Source organism: Panthera uncia (genome assembly GCF_023721935.1).
Source record: "Panthera uncia isolate 11264 chromosome A3 unlocalized genomic scaffold, Puncia_PCG_1.0 HiC_scaffold_12, whole genome shotgun sequence".
Classification (NCBI taxonomy): domain Eukaryota; kingdom Metazoa; phylum Chordata; class Mammalia; order Carnivora; family Felidae; genus Panthera; species Panthera uncia.
Genome location: NW_026057579.1, coordinates 20,047,780 through 20,072,017, shown reverse-complemented (window position 1 = coordinate 20,072,017; position 24,238 = coordinate 20,047,780). Strand labels below are relative to the sequence as shown.

The 24,238-nt window shown below is 38.3% G+C and overlaps 1 protein-coding gene across 13 annotated transcripts in view; it reads right to left on the bottom strand.

Moving 5' to 3' along the window:
- The window catches only part of DTNB (dystrobrevin beta), a 239,661-nt gene that overhangs the window by 104,697 nt on the left and 110,726 nt on the right, over positions 1-24,238 (bottom strand). For all 13 annotated transcript variants that reach the window (XM_049651935.1, XM_049651937.1, XM_049651938.1 and 10 more), the window contains one exon: positions 12,030-12,154. In XM_049651935.1, the coding sequence (XP_049507892.1) occupies positions 12,030-12,154 (125 nt within the window). The remainder of the gene's footprint in view (positions 1-12,029; positions 12,155-24,238) is intronic.

The window sequence follows — 24,238 nt, the reverse complement described above, 5'->3', positions numbered from 1 at the left end:
CGATCCCACAAACCATGAGATCAAGGTCTCAGCCAAAATCAAGAGGTGGACGCTCAAGTGATTGAGCCACCCTGGCGCCTCATTTTTTTTTAATTGAAATAGACTGCGGGGTGTCTGGGTGGCTCAGTCGGTCAGTTTCAGGTATATGGCATAGTGACTGGACAGGTCTGTATGTTATGCTATGCTCATCACTATGTAGCTACCATCTGTCACCACACATTGCTATTACAGGTACCACTGACTATATTTCCTAGGCTGTACAATATTTTAGGTTTTGAGGGTCATTCAACCTTAGTTACAAAGATTCAATTTTGCCACTGCAGCCCAAAAGCAGACAAAGACTATGTGTAAAGGAGTGTGGACTGTCCCAAAAAACTTATTTATGGACAATGCAATTTGAATTTCATATAATTTCCACACGATGTTACTCTTCTATTTATTTCACAAAATATTATTTTTTTTCTCTCCAGTTATTTAAAAATATAAAAACCACTGTTAGATCATGGGCCACACAAAGACAGCCAATAGGTTAAGTCTAACCTATTAAGATTAAGTCTAATCTGCAGGCTGTAGCTTGCCAATCCCTGTTTAAGAGAACACATCAGTCACAGGTGTGTCCAGTGGGACACTGGTCATGCTCTTCCCTGACGAAATTCAGAGGAATACATACACTAAGACAACACCAGGAAGTTTTGCTTTCTCTCAGAAATAAATACCATAAACTGAAATGTAATAGTGATTAACCGCTAATTAAGGAAATTAGGTATAAGGACTGTGTGTTTAGATAATTAGATCTTAAGCAACAGCAAATTGCTTGAATTAGGCTAGCAGAAAGTCTATCAGACATCAAGAATCAGAAGTTTTATAAAGATGTTTTGGCCAAAGGAAATACCTAATTTCTCTGAGAGACTTACAAGTAAGAAAAGTTGCTAGAGTATGGATGATAAGTGAACTGGTTTTGTTTGAGGTTTATTTGAAAAACCTTGTTTACTTAATATTTTCAACTCCAGGAAAAAAAAAAAAAAAACCACAATAAGCCAATCAAGGAAATATGCCTGACATCTAGTGGAGACTTACTGTAGGTACGTGACCTGTACTATTTTCTGAAGAAACAAACATAAAGAGGGGAGGGGATGAGGGAGGTGTCTGTTTAGATAGATCATGTTAGTGTCATTCATTCATTCAATGCATTTGAAGCGCTGACTACGCACCAGGCACTATTCTGGGCACTGGGAATTCAGCGAAGCATCAGACACAGTCCCAGCTTTTCTGGAGTTTACATTTTTGTGATATGATTTACTTAATTCTGAGGAAAAGACTTTAAAAGTTTAGAATACAGTATTACAGCATCCTAACCTCTTAGAAGTACTTTCAAATACATTAACCTTAAACAATATCCTGAGATAATTAAGTATTACTATTACCACTTTACAGTAAAGCAAACTGATATCTCTATTTTTTCTTTAATGTTTTTTTTGAAAGAGAGCGAAGGCAAGTGCACGAGTGAGTGGGGAGGGGCAGAGAGAGGGAGACAGAGAATCTGAAGCAGGCTTTGCAGTGCCAGCACAAAGCTTGACATGGGGCTCGAACCCACGAACCATGAGATCATGACCTGAGCCAAAGTCAGACACTCAACTGACTGAGCCACCCAGGTGCACCTGATGTCTCTATATTTAATCTAGTTTTTCTTCTATCATACCACACTGCCTCCCTTCTATTTTTCAGTCAACCAACATACCGCAATTCAATGTTCTCTCTTCACTCTAGAACTAACCGTAGGGCTCAAACAATGGTCTGATGACTGTATGTTTCCAGGGTAAAAATTTCTTACTGGGTTGCCTGTTAGGAAAGTGAGGTGTGATGGAAAGAGGCTGGGTGTGGACTCCAGTCCCAACTCCATCATTTTGAGCTGTGTAATCTTAGACAGGTCATTGAAACTCACCAATGCCGTTTCCTGACCCATTAATGGTTAATGATACTTATACTGCAAAGGTTGCTATAGGAGTTAAATGAAATGATATAGGAGAGGTGAGCAAAGGGCTTGGAATACTATGTGTGCTCAACAAATATCAACAACACTTGAGTCCTGAATTTATGAGGATCTGGATAAATCTCTACATCTAACATGAAATGTAAGCAATTAACATTAAAATATACTTTATCTCATACTTAACTTCAATTCCTGTCCCACATTTCCATTGGGGTTTTAATTTTATTTCTAGGTGTCCAATAATGGTAAAACCTTACATTCTTTATGTGTTCACAAACTTTTCTCACTATCACCATGAGAATCCAAACCACCATCATCTCTCATCTGGCCTATGAAAAAAACCTCCTAGCTGGCCTCTTCTTTTTCACTCTTGTCCTACTCTCCTATTTCCATGCAGGCAGTGACTTTTACAAATGCAAAATGCAAATATATCTCTGTCCTACCTAAAACTCTCCAATTTAGTATCATGTCCAAAATCTCAGCTGGATTCTGCCCACCTCTGCAGCCTTTCCCTCTCTTCTGTCCTACTGTTCCCCCTCTGCTGTGAATGTTCCTCCACTAAGCTCCAACATGGCTAATCCCCATTCATCTTTTAGGCTTCACCAAAAATGTTATTCTTCACAAAAGCTTTTCTTAACCTGCCACTAAGATATAAAGACAAACCATAAGGTAAAGGCATCTTACTAGAGAATTATTTTACAAATATAGACACAGATGTGATTTATATTATTTCTCAGGGTGTTAAGGTGAGTATCAGTTGCTAAAAGAAAAGCAAAATTAAAACTGCAACAAATCAGGAAAATAATGGAGTTGGGACTAATGGCTATCCATTTTGGGAAAGAAAAACCCTTAAATTATTTTTTTTGAAGTTTATTTATTTATTTATTTATTTTTTAATTTTTATTTTATTTTTTTTTAATTTATTTTTGGGACAGAGAGAGACAGAGCATGAACGGGGGAGGGTCAGAAAGAGAGGGAGACACAGAATCGGAAACAGGCTCCAGGCTCCGAGCCATCAGCCCAGAGCCTGACGCGGGGCTCGAACTCACGGACAGCGAGATCGTGACCTGGCTGAAGTCGGACGCTTAACCGACTGCGCCACCCAGGCGCCCCTGAAGTTTATTTATTTTAAGACACAGAGGGACAGAAAGAGAGAGAGGGGCAGAGAGAGAGAGAGAGAGAGACAAAGAATCTCAAGCAGGCTCCTTGTCATGAGCATGAAGCCTGATGCGGGGCTCAATCCCACCAATTGTGAGATCATGACCTGAGCTGAAATCAAGAGGTATATGCTTAACCAACTGAGCCACTCAGGTGCCCTAGAAAACCCTTAACTTCTTATCTTTTATCTGACAACAACAAAAAAAGAAAAAAAATCCAGAAATAAGAATTTTTTTATAGACACAGATACTCTTTTAATTTTGAGAGGAACACATTAATGTAAAATATGAAATGGAAGCCAGAAACAAACAAACAAAAATAACAAATTTGATCTTTAAAAAGTTTAGTAAGAAACATTATTCTCTACACTAAGATCCATCTTGACAAGGTTAGACTTTCTAGCATGTCCCGTCTCTTTTATTTTTTATTTATTAAAAAAATTTTTTTTAATGTTTATTTATTTTTGAGAGAGAAAGAGAGAGAGACCGTGTGCACGTGCATGAGTGGGGGAGGGGCAGAGAGAGAGGGAGACACAGAATTCAAGGCAGGCTCCAGGCTCTGAGCTGACAGCACAGAGCCCAATAAGGGGCTTGAACTCACAGACTGTGAGATCATGACCTGGGCCGAAGCTGGACACTTAACCGACTGAGCCACCCAGGTGCACCCCTCCCCTTTTTTTTTAATGTTTACTTATCTTTGGGAGAGAGTGAGCATGTGAGGGGCAGACAGAGGGGGGAAAAAGGATCAGAAGTGGGCTCCGTGCTGACAGCACATAGCCTGATGTGGGGCTCAAACTCACGAACCGTGAGATCATGACCTGAGCTGAAGTCAGACACTTAACCAACTGAGTCACCTAGGCACCCCACATGTGTCACTTCTGAACCAAAGCACAGGAAGATGGGTATGAGTTCCCGATAAGCTCCTTTCCCTGCTGCAGGGATCAATAAGGCCTCATGTTAAGATAGTGCAGCCAAAGATTGAAGCAGCCTAAACCATTAGCCACTGTCCATAGTTCAGCGGCTCTAGAGTCCTTCCCATCCACATGGGACTTCGTGTGAGTGACAAATAAACATCCATGCATTAAACTATGAGATTTGAGGGTTAATTTTCCACTGCATTATCACCTAATCTATCCTGATTATGTGATATTCGTATCTTGGGACCCTGTGGTTCCACTCATACCTTAGAGAAATTCTCTGTATGAGAATGCTCACACCAGTACTGTAGATTGTGGTGAAAAACTAGGAACAACCTCAGTGTCTGTCAACAGGAGAATGGATTATTTATTGTATAGTCATTCGGTGGAATGTCATTTGAGATTCTCAAAAAATCTCAAAAACATACTATTTAATAAATAAACATACAAAAGGATATGTAGAACATAACCACTTATATAAAGTTTTAATTTTTTTTTTTTAACGTTTATTTATTTTTGAGACAGAGAGAGACAGAGCATGAACGGGGGAGGGGCAGAGAGAGAGGGAGACACAGAACTGGAAGCAGGCTCCAGGCTCTGAGCCATCAGCCCAGAGCCCGACGCGGGGCTCGAACTCACGGACCGTGAGATCGTGACCTGAGCCGAAGTCGGACGCTCAACCGACTGAGCCACCCAGGCGCCCCTATAAAGTTTTATAATGCTATTTTATGGATGCATGAACATCTGGTAAAAGTGTAAGAATATGTATAGAGTGATAAATACCAAATAAATGTTAGGGGCTACTCTATGGGAGAGAGAAAGGGTAATGGGATTAGGAAAAACACAGGAAACCACAACTTTATCTACAAAGTCTTAATAACAACAACAACAAGAAAGATCTGGGGCGCCTGGGTGGCTCAGTGGGTTAAGTGTCCAACTTCAGCTCAGGTCATGATCTCACGCGTTGTGAGTTCTAGCCCTGCGTTGGGCTCTGTGCTGACAGCTCGAGCCTGGAACCTGCTTCGGATTCTGTGTCTCCCTTTCTCTCTGCCCCTCTCCCACTCACACTCTCTGTCTCTCAAAAATAAATAAACATTAAAAATTTTTTAAAAAAGGATCCGAGGTAAACATAATAAAATGATAAGAATCAATAAGAAATATTAAAGGTTCAGATTCTTAGCCCTCAGTCCTAAACTGAATTCATACTTAAATTTCTAACAGAAACCAGAGATGAGGAGGGCTTTTTTTTTTTTTTACGTTTATTTATTTTTGAGACAGACAGAGACAGAGCATGAACGGGGGAGGGTCAGAGAGAGGGAGACACAGAATCTGAAACAGGCTCCAGGCTCTGAGCTGTCAGCACAGAGCCCGACGCGGGGCTCGAACTCACGGACCGCGAGATCATGACCTGAGCCGAAGTCGGCCGCTTAACCGACTGAGCCACCCAGGCACCCCGAGGAGGGCTTTTTTAATATAGAGAGAAGAAACCTGAGGTGAACGTTCTCCTGAGCCACAGAAGACCAGGAACGTTCAATAACTAGAGATGCCAGGTGCCTCTGAAAGAAGGGAGAGTGGCTGCATTAAAAATTAGAGGTTTGGTTTAAAGACCACCTACAAAGCAGAGCACCCCAGTCCCCAATACCACACACCAAATGACTACTTTTTTCTAGGCCTGGAAAAACAGCTAGAGGTTCTTCTCTAGTGAAACTGACCAGAAAGTCTCTGAACCCAGGCACACCAGGTAGAGATGGCCACGTGGGGCCTGAATTCAGATGCGAGAGATTAACTGCAAGAATACACTAAACTGCTGGATTCCCCAACACACTTCCTCTGGTCAGGAAACACACAACCTTTGACCCAATAACTGTACCCTAGGTTTAAAGAAAGTCTTACCCTGTTCCACTGGGAAAAAACATCTGAGGTCTTTACCGCAGCATTTTACATGGAGGCAACTGGATGTCCATCACAGGGAGAATGAATAGGTATAATCTGCATAGGGCCACTTTACATAAATTTTTTAAAAGGAGGTACAAAACACTACGTAGTTTTCAAGAACATGTACTGGGAAAAAGATATACAATGAGCATTCTAATTAGAATGATTAGTCCTGGGGAAAGGGTGACCAGAGTGAGATATGCAAATAAAGGGGAATTTTTTAAACATTATAAATAGCACAAAATAAGAGAGGAGAAAAAAATTCAATTATCATGGTGTAATACTTTTAACTGTAATAATGAAAGCCAATTTTACTTATAATAACTATAATAATAATAATAATATTATAATAACACATTTAAATGGAAAAAACTCGCCAGTTAAGACAGGTTGTCAGATGACATTTTTTAATCCAGCTCTTAATTTACAACAAGCATGCTGAACACCTAAGGACACAGAAAGGTTGAATGTATAAGGGTGGGGAAAGTTACGCTATGCAAATATAGCAGAAGATATTAAAAGAGGTGTAGCGGATAAAATAGACTTGAGAACATACAGAATTATTAGGAATGAAGAGTTACTAGGTAAGAACAAATTTTCAACTTCCTAGTGAAATATGTAGTTTTGAAGATATGAGCAACATGATTAACAAACTTGACCTGATGTACATTCATTCACTATGAGCTCTAAACCCAAACAAGCATAGAATAAATGTTTTCATGCTTACTAAGAGTGTAATAAAAACTGGATCATATACTACATATAAGCCTGTCTCAACAAATTTGAAAGAACTGAACAGTGCAGACCGCTTTTTAGACCAAAATTAAATTAAACTAAAAATTAATAACAAAAAAGGAAACTAGACAATCCTCACATGTTTGGAAATTAGGAAAGTATACTTCTCAAAGAACAATAAAAAAATTACATAAGAAAACTTGGACACTACTCAGGGACTACTTAGAGAAATTCACAGCCTTAAATGCTTATATAAGGAGGGGGAAAACCTGAAATGAATATGCTAACCGTATCTTTAAAGAAGTTAAAGAGTAGCAAGATAAACCCGAAGAAATTGTAACAAAGGAGATAATAAAGAGTAGAAACAAATAATATTCAAAAATACAATGCATACAATAAGAGAATCGTCAAAACCAAAAGTTGGTCCTCTTAAAGTCCACTAGATGGGACAAACCTATGGCAAGATTTGTTCAAGAGGGGAAAAAAAAAACCCAGAGAAAAACTATAATTATGTGAGAGTAGGAATGAAAACGGGACATTAGCGCATATACTGTAGATAAAACGTCATGAATTTTGTCCCAATAACTTTGAAAATACAAATGAAATTGACAAATTCCTACAAATATAAAATGTTCTAGAGTGACTCAAAAAGAAATAAAAAATGAAGTCTTATAATTGCTTTTAAAAATGGAATTCACAGTTAAAAATCTTCCCACTAAGGCTTTTGGCAGAGATAGCATCATTGGTGAGTTGTACCAAATATTGAAGGAGCAAGTACATAATTTCAATTTTAGAAAAGCTCTTCCAAAAAATATAAAAAGAGAGAATGCTCTTCAGCTTTTTGAAGATAGCACACGGGGAAAACTTTGTCCTAAAAATAAAACAAAACAACAACAAACAAACAAAAAAACCCCGGGAAATTACAGGACAATTGGAACTCCTAAACATAGGCAAAGTCTAAATAAAATATTAGCAAATGAAATCTAGCAATGTATTAAAAGAAGAGTCAACTTGTATTTATTTCAGGAATATATGGTTGTTTAAAAAACAATGTAATTCACTACATTAATAAAGAAACTCATATGATCATGTCAATGCAGAAAAAACTTTGATAACATTCATTCATGACCCTGCCCCCCCCAAAAAAAGCACTCTTAGCAAACTAGGCATACAAGGGAATCTCTTTTACCTGATAAACAATTTCTTCTATAAAACCTACATCAAATAACATACGAATAAATGCTGAAAGCCATCTCTTTGGGATCAGCAACAATACAAGAATGCCTACTAAACCACTTTTATTTAATATTGCACTGGAGGGGCGCCTGGGTGGCTCAGTCGGTTAAGCGTCCGACTTTGGCTCAGGTCATGATCTCACGGTTTGTGAGTTGGAGCCCAGCGTCAGGCTCTGTGCTGACAACTCAGAGCCAGGAGCCCGCTTCAGATTCTGTGTCTCCCTTCCTCTCTGCCCCTCCTATGCTCTGTCTCTCTGTAATAAATAAATGTTTAAAAAAAAAAACAAAACTGCTTTAATATTGCACTGGAGGCTCTAGCCAACTTAAGAAGACCAAAAGAAAAAAAACAGATGATTAATATTTAAAAGCACAAGGAGTGAGGGGTGCCTGGGTGGCTCAGTCGGTTAAGTGTCCGACTTCAGCTCAGGTCATGAACTTGCGGTTCGTGAGTTCAAGCTCTGTGTTGGGCTCTGTGCTGACGGTTCGGAGCCTGGAGCCTGCTTCAGATTCTGTGTCTCCCTCTCTCCCTCTGTTTTTCCCCCGCTCCCACTGCCTCTCTCTCTTTCTCTCAAAAATAAATAAAGATTAAAAAAATAAAAATAAAAGTACAAGGAGTGGGAGGGAAGAAATAAAACTATCATTATGTGCAGGTGATATAATTATTTTAGAAAATCCAAAAAAATCTGAGTGAAAATTACTAAAATTAATAAGCAAATTAGGCAAGATGACTAGATAGTGGATTAAAATACAGAAACAATTTGCATTTCCACATACCAGCAACACACTGTTAAGAAACATAATTCAATAAAGATACCATTTGCATGACTGTGTATACATTTGACAAAACTCATTCAATTGTACACTTGAAGTGGGTGCCTTTATCATATGTAAATTATATCTCAAAAAACCTGTAGAAAAAAGGACACCATTTGCAACAGCAACAAATATACAGAAGAATTTTTAAAAGTACCAAAGAATCAGGGTGCCTGGGTGGCTCAGTCAGTTAAGTGTCCGACTTTGGCTCAGGTCATGATCTCAAAGTTTGGGAGTTCAAGCCCTGCATCGGGCTTCGTGCTGACAGCTCAGAGCCTGGAACCTACTTCGGATTCTGTCTCCCTCTCTCTCTGCCCCTCCCCTGCTCGTACTCTGTCTCTCTCTCAAAAACAATAAACATAAAAAAAATTTTTTTAAGTACCTAAGAATTAATCTATCATATATAATAACTTTCTGGGGAAAACTATGAAGTTTTAATGAAAGGCACAAACTAATATTTACTTTTTTAATATTTATTTTGAGAGAGAGAGAGAGAGAAAATGAGTGGGTAAGTGGGGAGGGGGCAGAGAGAGAGGGAGAGAGACCGATGTGGTGCTTGATCTAACAACCATGAGACCATGACCTGAGCTGAAATCAGGAGTTGGATGCTTAACCCACTGAGCCACCCAGATACCTCAGCACAAAATGATATTTAAATAAATGCAAAGATACAACAGATTCATGACATGGAAGACTTAATACTATAAAGATGTCAATTCTCCTCTATTTGATTTTTAGATTCCATGATTCTCAGGTCAAAATCCCAACAAAATTCTATGAGGGACTCAATAAACTGTCAATAAAATTTATATGAAAGAGCAAAGGGCAAAAAAATACACAAGACATTCTAAAAAAAAATTACTTAATCCCTTATAATTAAGATAGCATGATGTTGGTATAAGGATAGACAATTTGACCAAAGGAACAGGAGAGTCCAAAACCAGACCATGCACATTTGGACACTTCATTTATGACAACCGTGGCAATGTAGGTCAGTGGAGAAATGACTGATCACCCAATAAATGGCCCTGACACAAGTTATTATTCAAATGCAAAGAGAGAGAGAGAAAGAGAACTGGATGTTCTATACCACACCATACACAAAAGTCCATTCTACATAAACTAAAAACATTAGTGAAAGGGACATCTTCAAAACTAAGAGAGAGAGAGAGAGAGAGACAGAGAGAGAGACAGAGAGACAGAGAGAGAGAGAGAGAGAGAGAGAGAGAGAGAATGAGAAAACCACTACAATACTGGAGAGGCAAAAGAAAATTTTTTTTAATCAAAAAATGTAACAAACACTAACCAAAAAGGGGAAAGGTTGAAAAGTTTAATCAAAAAGTGGATTACAAGCAATAGGTAAAATTCACTATGGACACAGTGGGGAACAAAAGTATTTTTTTCCCAGCAAGAAGAAGAAACCAAAAGACGAGCAAAAAAACAGTACAAGAAAGTCAATCCAGTTATAAAGTCAACAGGCCTGATTTTGAGCAATCAGTGGTGTGTACAGGAGACGACCCCCCTGCACCCCGACGGGAGGTACCTGCACAGGGACGGGGGCGCCGGCACCACGAGGAAGAGTTCACAGAACCGAAGCGCACTGACTCTGCAATAAACATGAACTGTAAGTGCTGCTGTCAGATTTTCAACTTTTAGATTTGACCCTTAATGAATCTCAGAAGACTTAGCTATGGTCACTGAAGAGAACAGAAATATCAGCATTGACAATATGAAAGACAGATGACAGAAGTCAGGAGGCAAAAAGAGAAGGGAGAAGTAGAGAGAAGGTACTAATTTCCTCAGTTCACACAGTGCAAGTCAAAAGAAGTTACAAGATATAGAGGTTTAGGATTAGTATTTAAAATTACAAAGGTAAAAGTAAAATAAAATAACAGGTAATCAACTTTAAAAATGGTAATATAATTATGAAAAACCGGGATGGGTTGATACGTAGAGTTATAAGTGAGACTGGTTCCTTACACAACAGAAGGAATTCAACAGTGTCCAAAATTGGGAAGTCAAAAAATGGGGCTCTGAATACATCAGAGATATCGAGGTATCCGCCAGCAAATCTAAAAGCCAGACAACACACAACGAAGTGTGGGAGAATGTGCTGCATTTCATTTTATGCTCTTCTGTATTCTAAAATTTTTAATCTATAGGTATGTATCATTTTAAAAGAAGTTTTTCAGATTATTGAATGAGAAAGAAAATAAAAGATCAAGAACCCTAACTGCTTTTTTAAGGAGGTTAAAGAAAACAGATGTCTATTCCAACAGAAAAACTTCTCGACACCCGATAGAGACTAATGATCAAAAGCCTACTGACTTTATCCAGGAGGACACATAACATCACCATTTAATTCAAAGTGAAGAAACCAGTTTACAGGCTGAATCTTAAAGTTTCATCATTTCTCCTCTTCCTTACTCTTCCTCTTTCTCTACTTCTCTTTTTTGATCCTGTCTGGCTTTCTTTCATTTAGCATGAATATTCAAAGAAAGTAAAAATAAAACACCAGTTTTATTTACAGAATACAATCTTGTGTTTCCTAATTTTCTCTCAATACAAAACATAAAAATAAAAAAACCAACAAATTAAGTTGATTTTCATTTCCATGTTGTCTGAACCAGTTTTAAACACCCCTGTGGGCATTACAGCCATAGAGAAGAAATGATCACTACCGCTGATTTAAGGAAGAACACGCTAACAACAAAAGGTAACCTTGCTAAAACCAGTTCAATAATTGCTCTTCAATATATTAATTAAAGTTTCTGTTTGTGATCATTATCACTTAGACTTCAGGGCTCAGGAGCTATATGCTTCCATGTAAATATTTATGGTGATTTAAATAAATGAAACCTTGAAGTCTTTTTATTTATTTATTTATTTTTTATTTTAACGTTTATTTATTTTTGAGACAGAGAGAGACAGAGCATGAGCAGGGGAGGGGCAGAGAGAGAGGGAGACACAGAATCTGAAGCAGGCTCCAGGCTCTGAGCTGTCAGCACAGAGCCCGATGCGGGGCTCAAACTCACGAGCTGTGAAATCATGACCTGAGCCGAAGTCGGACGCTCAACCAACTGAGCCACCCAGGCGCCCCAAAATCTTGAAGTCTTAAGCTCCCCAAAAGTAAAGTAAAAACCAGAAGGTTAAATGTTCATGTTAGGTAAGTTGGCTGTGATCCAAAAGAATTCAGCAAGGTCTCCATTTCAGTATAATCCATATCCATAACCAGGTGTATACTTACACTATATTTGCAAGGTCAAGTGGTTTCTCGGGTTGCTCAGGAAAAACAGGATGTGGGGGTTCTCTGGTGGGTACACACCCCAAAGATTTACTAATTGCATGGCTCAGCTTCTTTGCAGGGGATTTCTGTGTCAAAGTAGAAAATAAGGAAATAAGAAATTAAATCTTCAAAATAATGAAAAGGAATTTCCAAAGAACATGGTGACAAGAACTAAAGAAAATATCTTTTAAATACAAGCTAAGTTGCATTATAATCAACCTTACCGGGCCTTACAGAATGGGATCTACAGTTGTCCCAAGGTCATTTGTGGTCCTTCATTTCTATACTTACTCCCTCATTTCTACCATGCAGTCAGACTATAAAGTTAACGTTAACTTTCCTTTTGAACATCTCTCTGTGCCCTTTGCATGAACTCTCTCTTCTGATGCTTCTAGATCATTTTTGGTAAGATGTTACAGTTAATTTCCCAATCAGAGTCAGAAATTTTTGGTGGACTAAAATACTAAAAGGCTAAGATAATGCTGAGAGCTCGTGGCTTTTGAACGTTAGCAAATTAGCTGACTAAGTCACATCCCAAAACATGCCTATTAAGAGAATATTCCCAAAATAAACGTGAGGCAGAACATTTGGTGCTAAGGGTCTGGCTATGTATACAGACACAGATGAGTGCCCTCACATAGACAGGCAGTCAGCATCAGACCCGTGACTGTAAATTCAGATATGCGGAAGGTACAAGAATAAGTTGGCATACTAATACATTTCTCTGTAAGGTAGAACCACACACGCCAAATCCAAAGACTATCAAGTCTAAGATGTATCAGTAAATATACACACTAGTAAACAATATGCCACAATTATTCAGAACATTCACATTGGAAACCCATATATAAAGGAAGCTCTTCATATATTGATTTTATTGCCCACCCAATTCCCTTTAAATAACACATTTGTCTGAAGTTTTCTTGGCAGGATGTTAACTGCAAAAAGGTGTAAATATTTCATTCTACTCCCTCTGCAACATATTACCATATGTAGCACTCTAATTGAAAAACAGAACTTGTTTGCAGCCATGTGCCTTATCGATATCACATCTCCACTTAACTTTTATATGCTGCTTGCACGTATTTAACACAAAATAAGCAAAACTCTTTGCCTTTAAGACTATGCAGGGAAAGTTAATTAACACCTTGTTTATAACACAGACTAAATAATACCAATTTCTTCGGAAACTTCATATATTGGCTCCAAATCACCTACCACTAACCCCTTCAACACATTAAATTCTGAGCAAAGCCTAAATGTAGTATTTCCTAAAAAGCGTATGAAGCTAAACAAAGCAAAAACCTGAATATCCCTCCTAAGTGCTCTCCATTTCCCCTTTGCCCAACAGGCTGAAATGTGACTTGATCCTCCCCTCTGTCTTCTACACTGTCCCCAGACCTCACATCACTTCTCTGTTTAACATCTTTCAAAGACTCCTAATCACTTATAGAATAAGATCTAAGTACCCACTATCACATTCCACATAAAAGCTTTCCTACCTGGCTCCTGCCTCTCCTCACACTAGCATAAATGACAAGCTGCTCAGTTAGCCCCAAACACCGTGTTCTCTTAGGTCTCTGTACCTTGGCGTGTGCCTTTCTGAGATCACCTTTTGCCAGTCTATTTTTCTGTAAATTTTCTGCTCATCTCTCAAGACTGCTTGCAAGTCTTGCTCTGGGCAGACTTTTCTCACAGTTTCATAAGCCAGAGACCACCTTTCCAAGCTACCCACTTACTGTGCACAAATTTCCACTGTTATGCTAACGATGCTATCATGCACTTTTTAATTATGTGCCTATTTCTGTGAAACTGGTGCTCCTGAAAGGTAGGCTCTACATGTTAATCATGTGTATAGTTCCAGGATCTGTTCCATAATGGAATATGTTATTTGAACAACGGGCCTAGATGAATTTTCTAGACTGCTTTTTCCTGATCAAACCATATAAACTTATTTCTTGAGTTACAACACAAGTAGGAGAGAGAGGACATCAGAGAATACCTTAATTCACCTTTACAACTAAACACTACATCTGTGATCCATGTATTAATTTCATGATATTTTGCTATGTCTGAGAACCCCCTGGGCCATTAATTCGTGTAGTCTATGAGATGGATTATCATATAGACTGCTTTAGCTGCATCCTGAGCAAAAACAACCATGAAATCACAGGTTTCACATGTATATTTTATAATGAACATTAAAATAACTACATAACTATTAAAATAAAAAATGGCTCCCTCTGTACCACCTAATAATCTCTAGTAGTGTGCTTGTAATTCATTTGAAAATACTGCTTTAAAGTCAAGGCTTAAGATCAGATCCAACTTTGAGTCTCAAAAATATAGACAGGAAGCTAAAATTAATACAAAGTCAATTCTAAATGATTAGAACATATCATGAGTTTTGACATGTATGGAAAGGGAAAAAGACTGAGAATAAATATACATATTCAGGAATTACAATATTAACTAAGGGCTAGGACCAAACCAAAGAGGATATATTACTCTGAAAATGTTATTTATTTGCTTATTATTTTAAGTAAGCTCCACACCCAACGTAGGGCTTGAACTCACAGCCCTGAGATCAAGAGTTGCATGCTCTACTGACTGAGCCAGTCCAGCGCCCTTACTCCGAAAATTTTAAAGACATTCATTCAGTTAGGTTGTCTAAATATGTAAATAAATGACTTCCTTACAAAGATAAATTATGATATGGACCTGAAGTGAATTTTGCTATCTAGGTAGTTTAGGAGGCTAAGATTAATAAAGCCTGTAAGCATGAATCCAAAAACGGCTTTAAGCACCAAGATAGGGACATTACCTCTCAGGCTCCCGGACCTGTAGGACAATGCCCAGGACTTGGCAGTCAGTCACCAAATATTTACAGAAGTTAAGAAGGGAGTGAGGAAGGAAGAAGGCAGGCGAGGCGCAGGGACTGGTGTCTTCCACTGTAAAATACTCTGCAAGAGATGCCACTTTCTGTCTCTGTAACTTTCCCCTCACTTGGACTCTAAAACTGATAAATATATGGAGAAGCCTTAACCTAAAAAAGTAAATCTCTTCTAAACACTCTGAGGTGATGATTTTCAAACTTCGTCTGTTTTCGATACCTTAATCCACATTAGTCAATTTCAAAACATTTCCTACCATTTCTTCAAAATACTACAGGGTACGATTAAAGAAGTCTATATAAGAGTGTATAAAATGTGTATGTGCACTTTAAAAAGTTATAAAACAAATACCTACCTACCCACCAGTATGCCTGAGAAACCGAAATATGGTTGTCACTCTGAAGCCTTGCTGTGGGATCTTAGGCTAAGAGCCCCCTCCCACCTCACTTGCTCCTCTGCCGGTAACCTGTATTCTGGATTTTGTATTAATCATGTCCTTGATTTTACTACTTTGGTGATTATGCATAAATACATGATTTAATACGTTTAAAACCTATATAGACTTACATAGATATATTTTTCTACAACTTGCTGCTCTCGCTTAAAATGACATTACAAATCATCCCTATCGATACATGTCACATTCATTTTTTCACCAACTGACTGTATGTCATTGCTTAATTATATCATAATTCATTCCACTGCTAATAAACACTTGGGATGTTTCCATTTTTTCCCTCTCACAGTGTTGCCATAAACTTTCTTGTCTAAGTCTCCTGGTAGCCATGTGTAAGAGTTTATCAGGGTGCAATTACTGGATCGAGTTATACACATTCAATTTTACTAGGCACTCGCCACTTGTTTTTACATAGTGGTTACACTAATTTCCATTCCCATCAGCTGTGTGAGAGACTTCCTAAATCTCCACGTTCTGGCTAACCCTTGTTATTGTCAGACATTTTAACATTCGCCAATCTAATGAGTGATAAATGATTTTAATTTGCAACCCTGACTGCCAAAAAGATTGAGTATCTTTTCCAATATTTACAAGCCAGTTGGTTCCTTCCTCTGTGAAATGCCTACTCCTGTCTTTGGTGTAGTGTTACATAGGGTTGCCTTTCTCTTATGGATTTGTAAGAGTTGTTTATATTTTTTTGCGGAAGACCTATGGAAGTTAGATCTTGCAAATAACTCCTACTTCACTTGTTTTTGACTAACAGTCATATTTTTTTAGGAAGTTTTTGTTCGGTTTGGTTTTAATTTTAGAGAGAGAGAGTGTGAAAGCAGGGGAGGGAGGAGGGGAAAAGAGAGAGAGAGGAACAAAGAATCTTAACTAGGCTCTACGCTCAGCATGGAGCCTGACAAGAGGCTCGATCCTACAACCCTGGGATCAGGACCTAAGCTGAAATCAAGAGTTGGATGTGTAACCAACTGAGCCATCCGGGCTTCCCACCACCTTAACCATTTTAAAGTGTACAGTTTACCAGTAAAGTACATTCACATGGTTGTGCAAACAATCTCCAAAATTTTTTCATTCTGCCAATCTGAAACTCTATACTCATTAAACAACCCCTCGTTTCCCCCTGCCCTGAGCCCCTGGCAATCACCAGTCTTCTTTTTGGTCCTATGAACTCTCTACTATCTATCTATTACTATAGATAACCTCATATAAGTGGAATCCTACAGTATTTGCCTTTTTGTGACTGGCTTCAGATACTTAGAATAATGTCTTCAAGGTTCATCCATGTTGGAGCATGTATCAGAATTTCTCCCATTGTCAAGGCTGAAAAATATTCCATCATATATACTGCATTTTGTATACCCATTCATCCATCAATGGACACATGAGTTGCTTCCAAGTTTCAGCTATTGTAAATAATGCTGTTACGAACATGGGTGTACAAGTATCTCAAGACTATGCTTTCTTTTGGTATATACCCACAAGTAGAATTATTGATAATTCTATTTTTCATTTTTTAAGGAACCTTCATGCTGGTTTCCATAGTGGCTGCATCATTTTACATTTCACCAAAGGTGGGTCCCAATTTCCTTACACGCTCACCAACACTTCTATTTAAATACTAACCATCCTAATGTATGTGAGGAATATTTTATTGTGGTTTTGATTTGCAATTCCCTAATGATTAGTGATGTCATATATCTTTTCATATGCTTGTTAGCCATTTATTTATTTTTTTAAAGTTTATTTATTTTTGAGAGACAGAGAGAGACAGAGCATGAGCAGGAGAGGGGCAGAGAGAGAATCTGAAGCAGGCTCCAGGCTCTGAGCTGCCAGCACAGAGCCTGACGCGGGGTTTGAACTCACAAACTGTGAGATCATGACCCGAGCCGAGAAGTCGGATGCTTAACCAGCTGAGCCACCCAGGTGCCCCAGCCACTTATTTTTTTAAGGAAATAAAAGTTTTATTGCATACATCACAAGGAAGCAGCAAGCTGGACAGCAAAGGAGAGGTTGTCTGCCACTTGCTACCCATTTTTATATCATCTTTGAGAAATGTCCATTCAAGTCCTTAGCCTATTTTTCAATTGAGTTGCTTGTTTTTTGTTGCTGAGTTACAGGAGTTCTATAAATTCTGGATATGAACCCCTAATCAGATATACAATTTGCAAATATTTTCTCCCATTCCATCGTTTGCCTTTTCATTATGTTGTGTTTATGTCCTTTGATACAAAGAAGTTTTTAGTTCTACTGATTTATCTGGAGATTCTTTTAGGCTTCCTACACTGACAGTCATCATCAAATAATGGCAATTTGGTTTCCTTTCAATTCAAACATCTTTTCCTTGTTTATTATGCGGCATGGGACTACCGATAAAATGCTAAACAGAAGCAGTGATGGCAAGCCTCTTTGTTTTGTTTTCAATCTTAAATAATTTCAACATTTCACCAGTAAAAATAATAGATACTATCAGTTTTTATAAATATCCTATATTAGGTTAAGGAAGTTCCTTCTATTTCTAGGTTGCTAAGGTTTTTTGTTTTGAAACTGTTTTCGGGTGTGCGTGTGTACGTGTGTGTGTGTGTGTCTGTGTGTGTGTATTTAAATTATCAGTGGATATCGGGTATTATTAAATGTCCTCTATAAGTCTTTTGAAATGATTATATGGACTTAGTCCATCAATCTATGAATTTGGTTGTTATAATAATTTATCTCTAATTGCTGGAATAAAACCAGGGTGATCAGGCTGTAGTATCTTTTGTACACACTGCTGGAATCAGTTTCATAGTATTTTGTTTAGGCTTTTACTTCTGTTCATGAAAACATCTTATAAGTTTCCTTTCTTGCTGTCCTATGAGGTTTTGGTATCAAGGTTCTTCTGGCCTCAAGAACGAAACTGGAATGCTCATTATTTTTTCTGGAATCTGGGAAATGTTACATAATATTGGAATTCATCTTTTCTTTGAGTGCTTGTTGAAACTCATGTCAAGTCATTTGGGCCTGGTTGTTTACTTTGTAAAGATTTTATGCTACTAATTCAAATTCTTTAATGATTATACTACTATTTGGGGTTTTTATTCCATTTTGAACCAGTTTTGGTAAGAAGGATTGTGTTAGGAATTTGTTCATTTCAACTAAGTTTTCAGTAACCAACGTACCAGTTTTCTTGTCATCTTTCTGTTACTGATTCTTAAGTCAAATGTACTATAGTCACAGAATATAGTCTGTGATACTAATTCTTTCGAGGCTTCCTTAATGTGGTCAATTTTTTTTGTGTTTGAAAAAAATGTGTAATTAATGGATACACTCAAACTTCCTATGGTCTGTGTTTTGTCTAATGATTCTAACAGTTGTTGAGGGAAGTGTGTTAAAATTACCCATTTTAACAACGTATTTTTCAACTTCTTATTGTGCCTCTATTATTTATGTATTTTACAGCTACATTAGTAAAGGTGTATTTGTGGAGAACTTTTTAATTTTAACATTTATTTATTTTTGAGAGACAGAGGAAGGCAGAGCACGAGCGGGGGAGGGCCAAAGAGGAGTGGAGAGGACACAGAATCCAAAGCAGGCTCCAGGCTCTGAGCTGTCAGCACAGAGCCTGATGTGGGCTCAAACCCACAGACGGTGAGATCATGACCTGAGCCGAAGTCGGACACTTAACCAACTGAGCCACCCACGTGCCCCATGTGGAGAATTGTTAACTACATCCTTTACCTTTGGCAAACTAGCTCTGGTTAAAAAAACAAAAAACAAAAAACAACTTTATTGTGATCAAGCATAGTGTAAAATGTACCATTTTAGCCTCTCTGGTAAAAATTTTTGCCCTGAAATCTATTTTCTGAAATTAATATAGTTTCACTAAATTTCTCTTGGTTGGTACTTTGCGTGGTATGTCTTTTTTTATCCTTAACATTCAACCTTTCTGTTTGTTTGTTTGTTTGTTTACTGTTTCTTATAAGCAGCATGAAGTCAAATAGAAAAATAATAATAACCATTTGATTATTATCAAATGGTGCCTGGGTGGCTCAGTCAGTTAAGCATCTGACTCTTGATCTTGGCTCTTGGCTCAGGTCGTGATCTCACAGTTTTTGAGTTCGAGCCCCACATCAGGTTCTGCACTGATGGCCTGGAGCCTGCTTGGGATTCTGTCTCTCCTTCTCTCTGCCCTTCCCCTACTTGTGCATGCACGTGCTCTCTCTCTCTCTCCTCTCAAAATAAACTAAAAAAAAAAATTTTTTTAAGTATCTATTTGACAAGGGGCGCCTGGGTGGCTTAGTCGGTTAAGTGTCCGACTTTGGCTCAGGTCATGATCTCAGTTTGTGAGTTCGAGCCCCTCGTCGGGCTCTGTGCTGACAGCTCAGAGCCTGGAGCCTGCTTTGGATTCTGTGTCTCCTTCTCTCTGCCCCTCCCCCACTTGTGCTCTGTCTCTGTCTCTCAAAAATAAATAAATGTAAAAAAAAAAAAATTTAAATATCTATTTGACATCTGCTGCTTTTTATCTGGAAAATTTAATTTGCTGATTACTAATATACTTTTACTTATTTCTATACCTTATTATATCACTTGGTTTATTATTTATGTCATTATTTTCCCTACATCTTTATCTTTTCTTACTTTTTAGGTTTTTTCTTTTTCTCATTTTGTTTTCCTTTTATGGCAATTATACTCTTTGAGTCCACTTTTTTAGTGGTTGCCTTTTGTTATTTGTTTTTTTTCCTGAACTAGAAGCAATGGCTATTAAGAATGTAATGTCGGGGCATCTGAGTGGCTCAGTCAGTTAAGCATCCAACTTTGGCTCAGGCCATGACCTTGCAGTTCATGAGTTTGAGCCCTGTGTCGGGCTCTGGACTAACAGCTTGGAGCCTGGAATGTGCTTCAGATTCTGTGTCTTCCTCTCTCTCTGCCCCTCCCCAGCTTGCACTATGTCTCTCTCAAAAATAAAATAATTTAAAAAAATTAAAAAAAAAAAAAAGAATGTAGGGTCAAGTTCCTGACGGTGCTTTGCACACAAAGTAAGGCTCATTTAACCCTCCCAACAGTCTTATGAATTAGGTGTTAACAGTCTCAATTTTATAGGTGTAGAAACTAAAGCTCATATAAACTAGGCATGTCTGATTCTTTTCACAGTATAACACAGCCCCTCAACAGGTAAAATCACTCAGAGAAAAGAACACATAGAGATTAGGAGGGACGGCCCCAGACAGTGAGACATTCTTCTTGCAAGGAGTCAGCAACAGACTGGGGACACCAAGCACCAGCATGGAGGTCGTGAAGGAGAAGCCTGGCTGAGGGATGGGGACACAGAGTTTCCAACTGATAAGCAGACTCCAAGTTAGGGAGGGAGAAGTGCCTTGCGCTGTTACTGCTGCCCTGTATGCTCCTGCACCAGGGCTAAAACTTGCTTTCCTCAGATAACTGTGGACCAGGCACTAAGACACCCCCCCAATTTTTGTTGCTGCTGTTGAGCTCAGCTGATGGTATTTTCAATCAGCCTCACGCTAATTGCTTGCACAGCACAGGCTTCAGCTCAGCTCAGGGCACATGCTGACAGGCCCTGACACTTGGGAGCACAACAGCCTAATGGAAAAAGCTCAGGATTGGTGCCTCGGAGGCCATTTCTGTCATGTTCACTTCAAATTACTCTCTCTGAGTCCATCATCCTGAGCTCCAAGCCACCACGGAGGGGATCCAAGCAGAAACATAAGCCTATTAAATCCTCAGACAAGCCAGGAACCTCCACTAACTATTTTAACATGAACACTTACCACAATCTTAATTAGCATCTGTACTCTCACTCTGTTACCTTAAAATCCTTTCCCTCTACTCATGCCTCAGCCACATTCGTGTCATCGTTGATTAGTTCTCTAGCTACATCTTATGTCAAGCCCACCAAAATTAGTTGATTATTATTATTATTTTACACATGATGCTTATTTACATTTACCCACATTTACCAATTCTTCTTGTATCCCATTTCTTCCTTATTGCTTCAATCTATTTTTTCCCAAAAGTATATACTTTATTGTTCCTTCAGCAATGGTCTATGGGGGCAAAGCTACTAAGAATCTTTGCAAAAATAGATCTTTTTTCTCCTTTGCTCTTGAATAGATTAGTTAAGTACAGAATTCTAAGTTGATCTTCTTGCTCTATCCTTTAATTGCCTTTCACATTTTCCATTTCCCTGTATCTGTGTTCAATATTCTGTATCCTGGTTAATTTCTTCAGATCTGTTTCCCATTTCTTAATTTTTGCTGTAGCTGTCTCTAATCTGCCATTTAACCTCTAATGAGCCTTAATATTTTTATTTCTAGAAGCTCAACTTAGTTCTTTTTCATATTGGCTTGTTCCGTTCTAAAATGTCACTCTTCCTAAATGTACTTCTTTATCTTTTTAAATGTAGAATTTTCTAAAGTTGTTGGCACACTAAAACTCCTATTTTTCTCTTGCTGATAATTTCATAACTCAGTTTGCAATTTTTAATAATGAGTTCACCTTTAGCGGAGACTGCTTTTTGTATGGAAGTCCCATTTGTACCTTCTCCAGCCACTGGAGTATTTTTAGTCCCTCTTTTTCAAGGAGGCTGCTCTTCTAAAGTCCCAGCCTTTACAAAAATATCAGTTCTATTCATCTTGAATGGATCCAAGTTAGATTTCCCATGCCATGGGGGCATTAAACCCCAACCACTGGCCTAAATCCAGTATCCAGTCTGAAACCCCTTGGGACACCACAATTTGGGGTTTAATTTTTGATAGCCAGATATTTCTCTTTTATTCAAGTTCAATTCTGCATTTTAGTTTTGTTGTTGTTACATTTAATCCAACATGCTTATCTGTCACTGGGGATGGGAGACTACAGTTAGCTCAGTCTACCATGTTGCTGAAGCCAGCAGTTTTAAGTTGGAGCAACAGACAGAACTTCAGAAGTTGAATTATTCTTGTGCTTCCAAGATAAATGCTACTCATCATGCATCAAATTACTTTTTTTTTTCTTGAGAGAGAGAGAGAGAGAGAGAACACACAAGTGGGGAAGAGGGGCAGAGGGACAGAGGAAGAGAAGAGAATCCTAAGCAGGCTCCATGTTCAGTGCAGAGCCCAATGGGAGTCTTGATCCCACGACCCTGGGATCATGACCTGAGCCAAAAACAAGAGTTGGAAGCTCAACCAACTGAGCCTTTCAAGTGCCACTACTAATTTTTTTATGTAGGATTTGGGCATCTATATTCTTTTTAAAACATATTTATTTATTTTTGAGACAGAGAGCATGAGCAGGGGAGGGGCCGGGGGCAGGGAGGACAGAGGATCCGAAGCAGGCTCTGTGCTGACAGCAGTGAGCCACACACGGGGTTCGACCTCATGAACTGTGAGATCATGACCTTAACTGAATTCAGAAGCTCAACCGACTGAGCCACCCAGATGCCCTTGGGCATCTATATTCTTAAGTAAGGATGGCTTATTGTTTTCTTTTCTGGTGTTTTCTGGTGCCTATTTGTACATGGAAGTTATGCTGGCCTAGTAAAATTGGTTAGATGGGTTCCAGTATTTTCTTGTGCTCCACCATAGCAGGTATAAAATGAAAATTATCGATTTCTTGAGATTTGAGAGAACAACACCTGTAAAACAGTCTGAGCTTGAGGCTTTCTTTAGTGTGTAGATCTGTGATTCTCATTCCAATATTTATGACTGGTTTGTAACCTATTCAGATTTTCTACCTTTTATACTAAATTTGTTAGTATCTGTTTTCCTAGAAAATTGTCCGTTTCATTTAGGTCTTCTGATTTATCAGCATAAAGTTCTTTTAGTCATATTTTTTAGGTTTATTAGTTGTACTTTTTCAGTTTCAGAGTTGAAATCTCATTTTGTTTATTTTCTATAATTTTTTGCTAACTTATATACTTAAGGGTATAATAATTCTTCCTTTGTGTATAATTTAAGGACGTAGGCTTAGACATGTGCTTTCCAGTCATTTAATTTTGATAATTTTGATTATCCATTATCTTTACCCCACAAGCTTAGAATTCCAGATGTGTATACAGGTTATTTCTTCTTTCTGTTGTTGATTTCTACTTTTACTGCACTGGGGTCGGGGAATGCTCCACTCTGACACAAGGTCAGAAGGAGAGGAGGGGCTGGGGCATGGGGACACTGGAAGGAAAAAGCTTCACAAGCGGAGTCAGTGGGAGGAATGGCAAGAAGTACAGTGTGCTGGGAGCGGAGCAAAGAGGAGAGAGGAGGCAGCAGAGCTTGGGTGGTGTAGGGCCTTCACCCCAAATGAGGTGGGAAGCCGGAGGAGTGTGTGGAACGGGCAAGGATGTGAGGTGTCTCATAGGATCGTTGTGACTGCTATACTTAGAACAGATTGAAGGTCACAAGTGCAGAAATGAGGGACACCATGGAGAAAGGCTCCACAATAATTTCAAAATGTATATATTTATACACATACATAAATAGACATGCAGTTATTAAAAGCAAGACAAATAGGCTCACAACTGAGAGCAACTCTTGTAAATTATACCTTTTGGTAGCATTTTGAACTCCCATTTTGTCCCTTCCAATGTTGTTTGCCTTGTTTTGTCTCATATTAATATTTTATACTGCCTTTTTTGTCCCTTTATTGTCAACTTTTGAATCCTTGCCTAAAACAGTATACTGTGTGCTTTTTGTTGTTGTTGTTTTGTTAAATCTGAGTTTTTACCTCTTAAGTAGGTGAGTTTAATTCATTTTCATTTATTGTAATTATTGATATGTATGTTTAAATTCATTCATAGCAACTTATTTTGTGCTTTGTATTTACCATGGTCTTCTTTTTTTCTACTT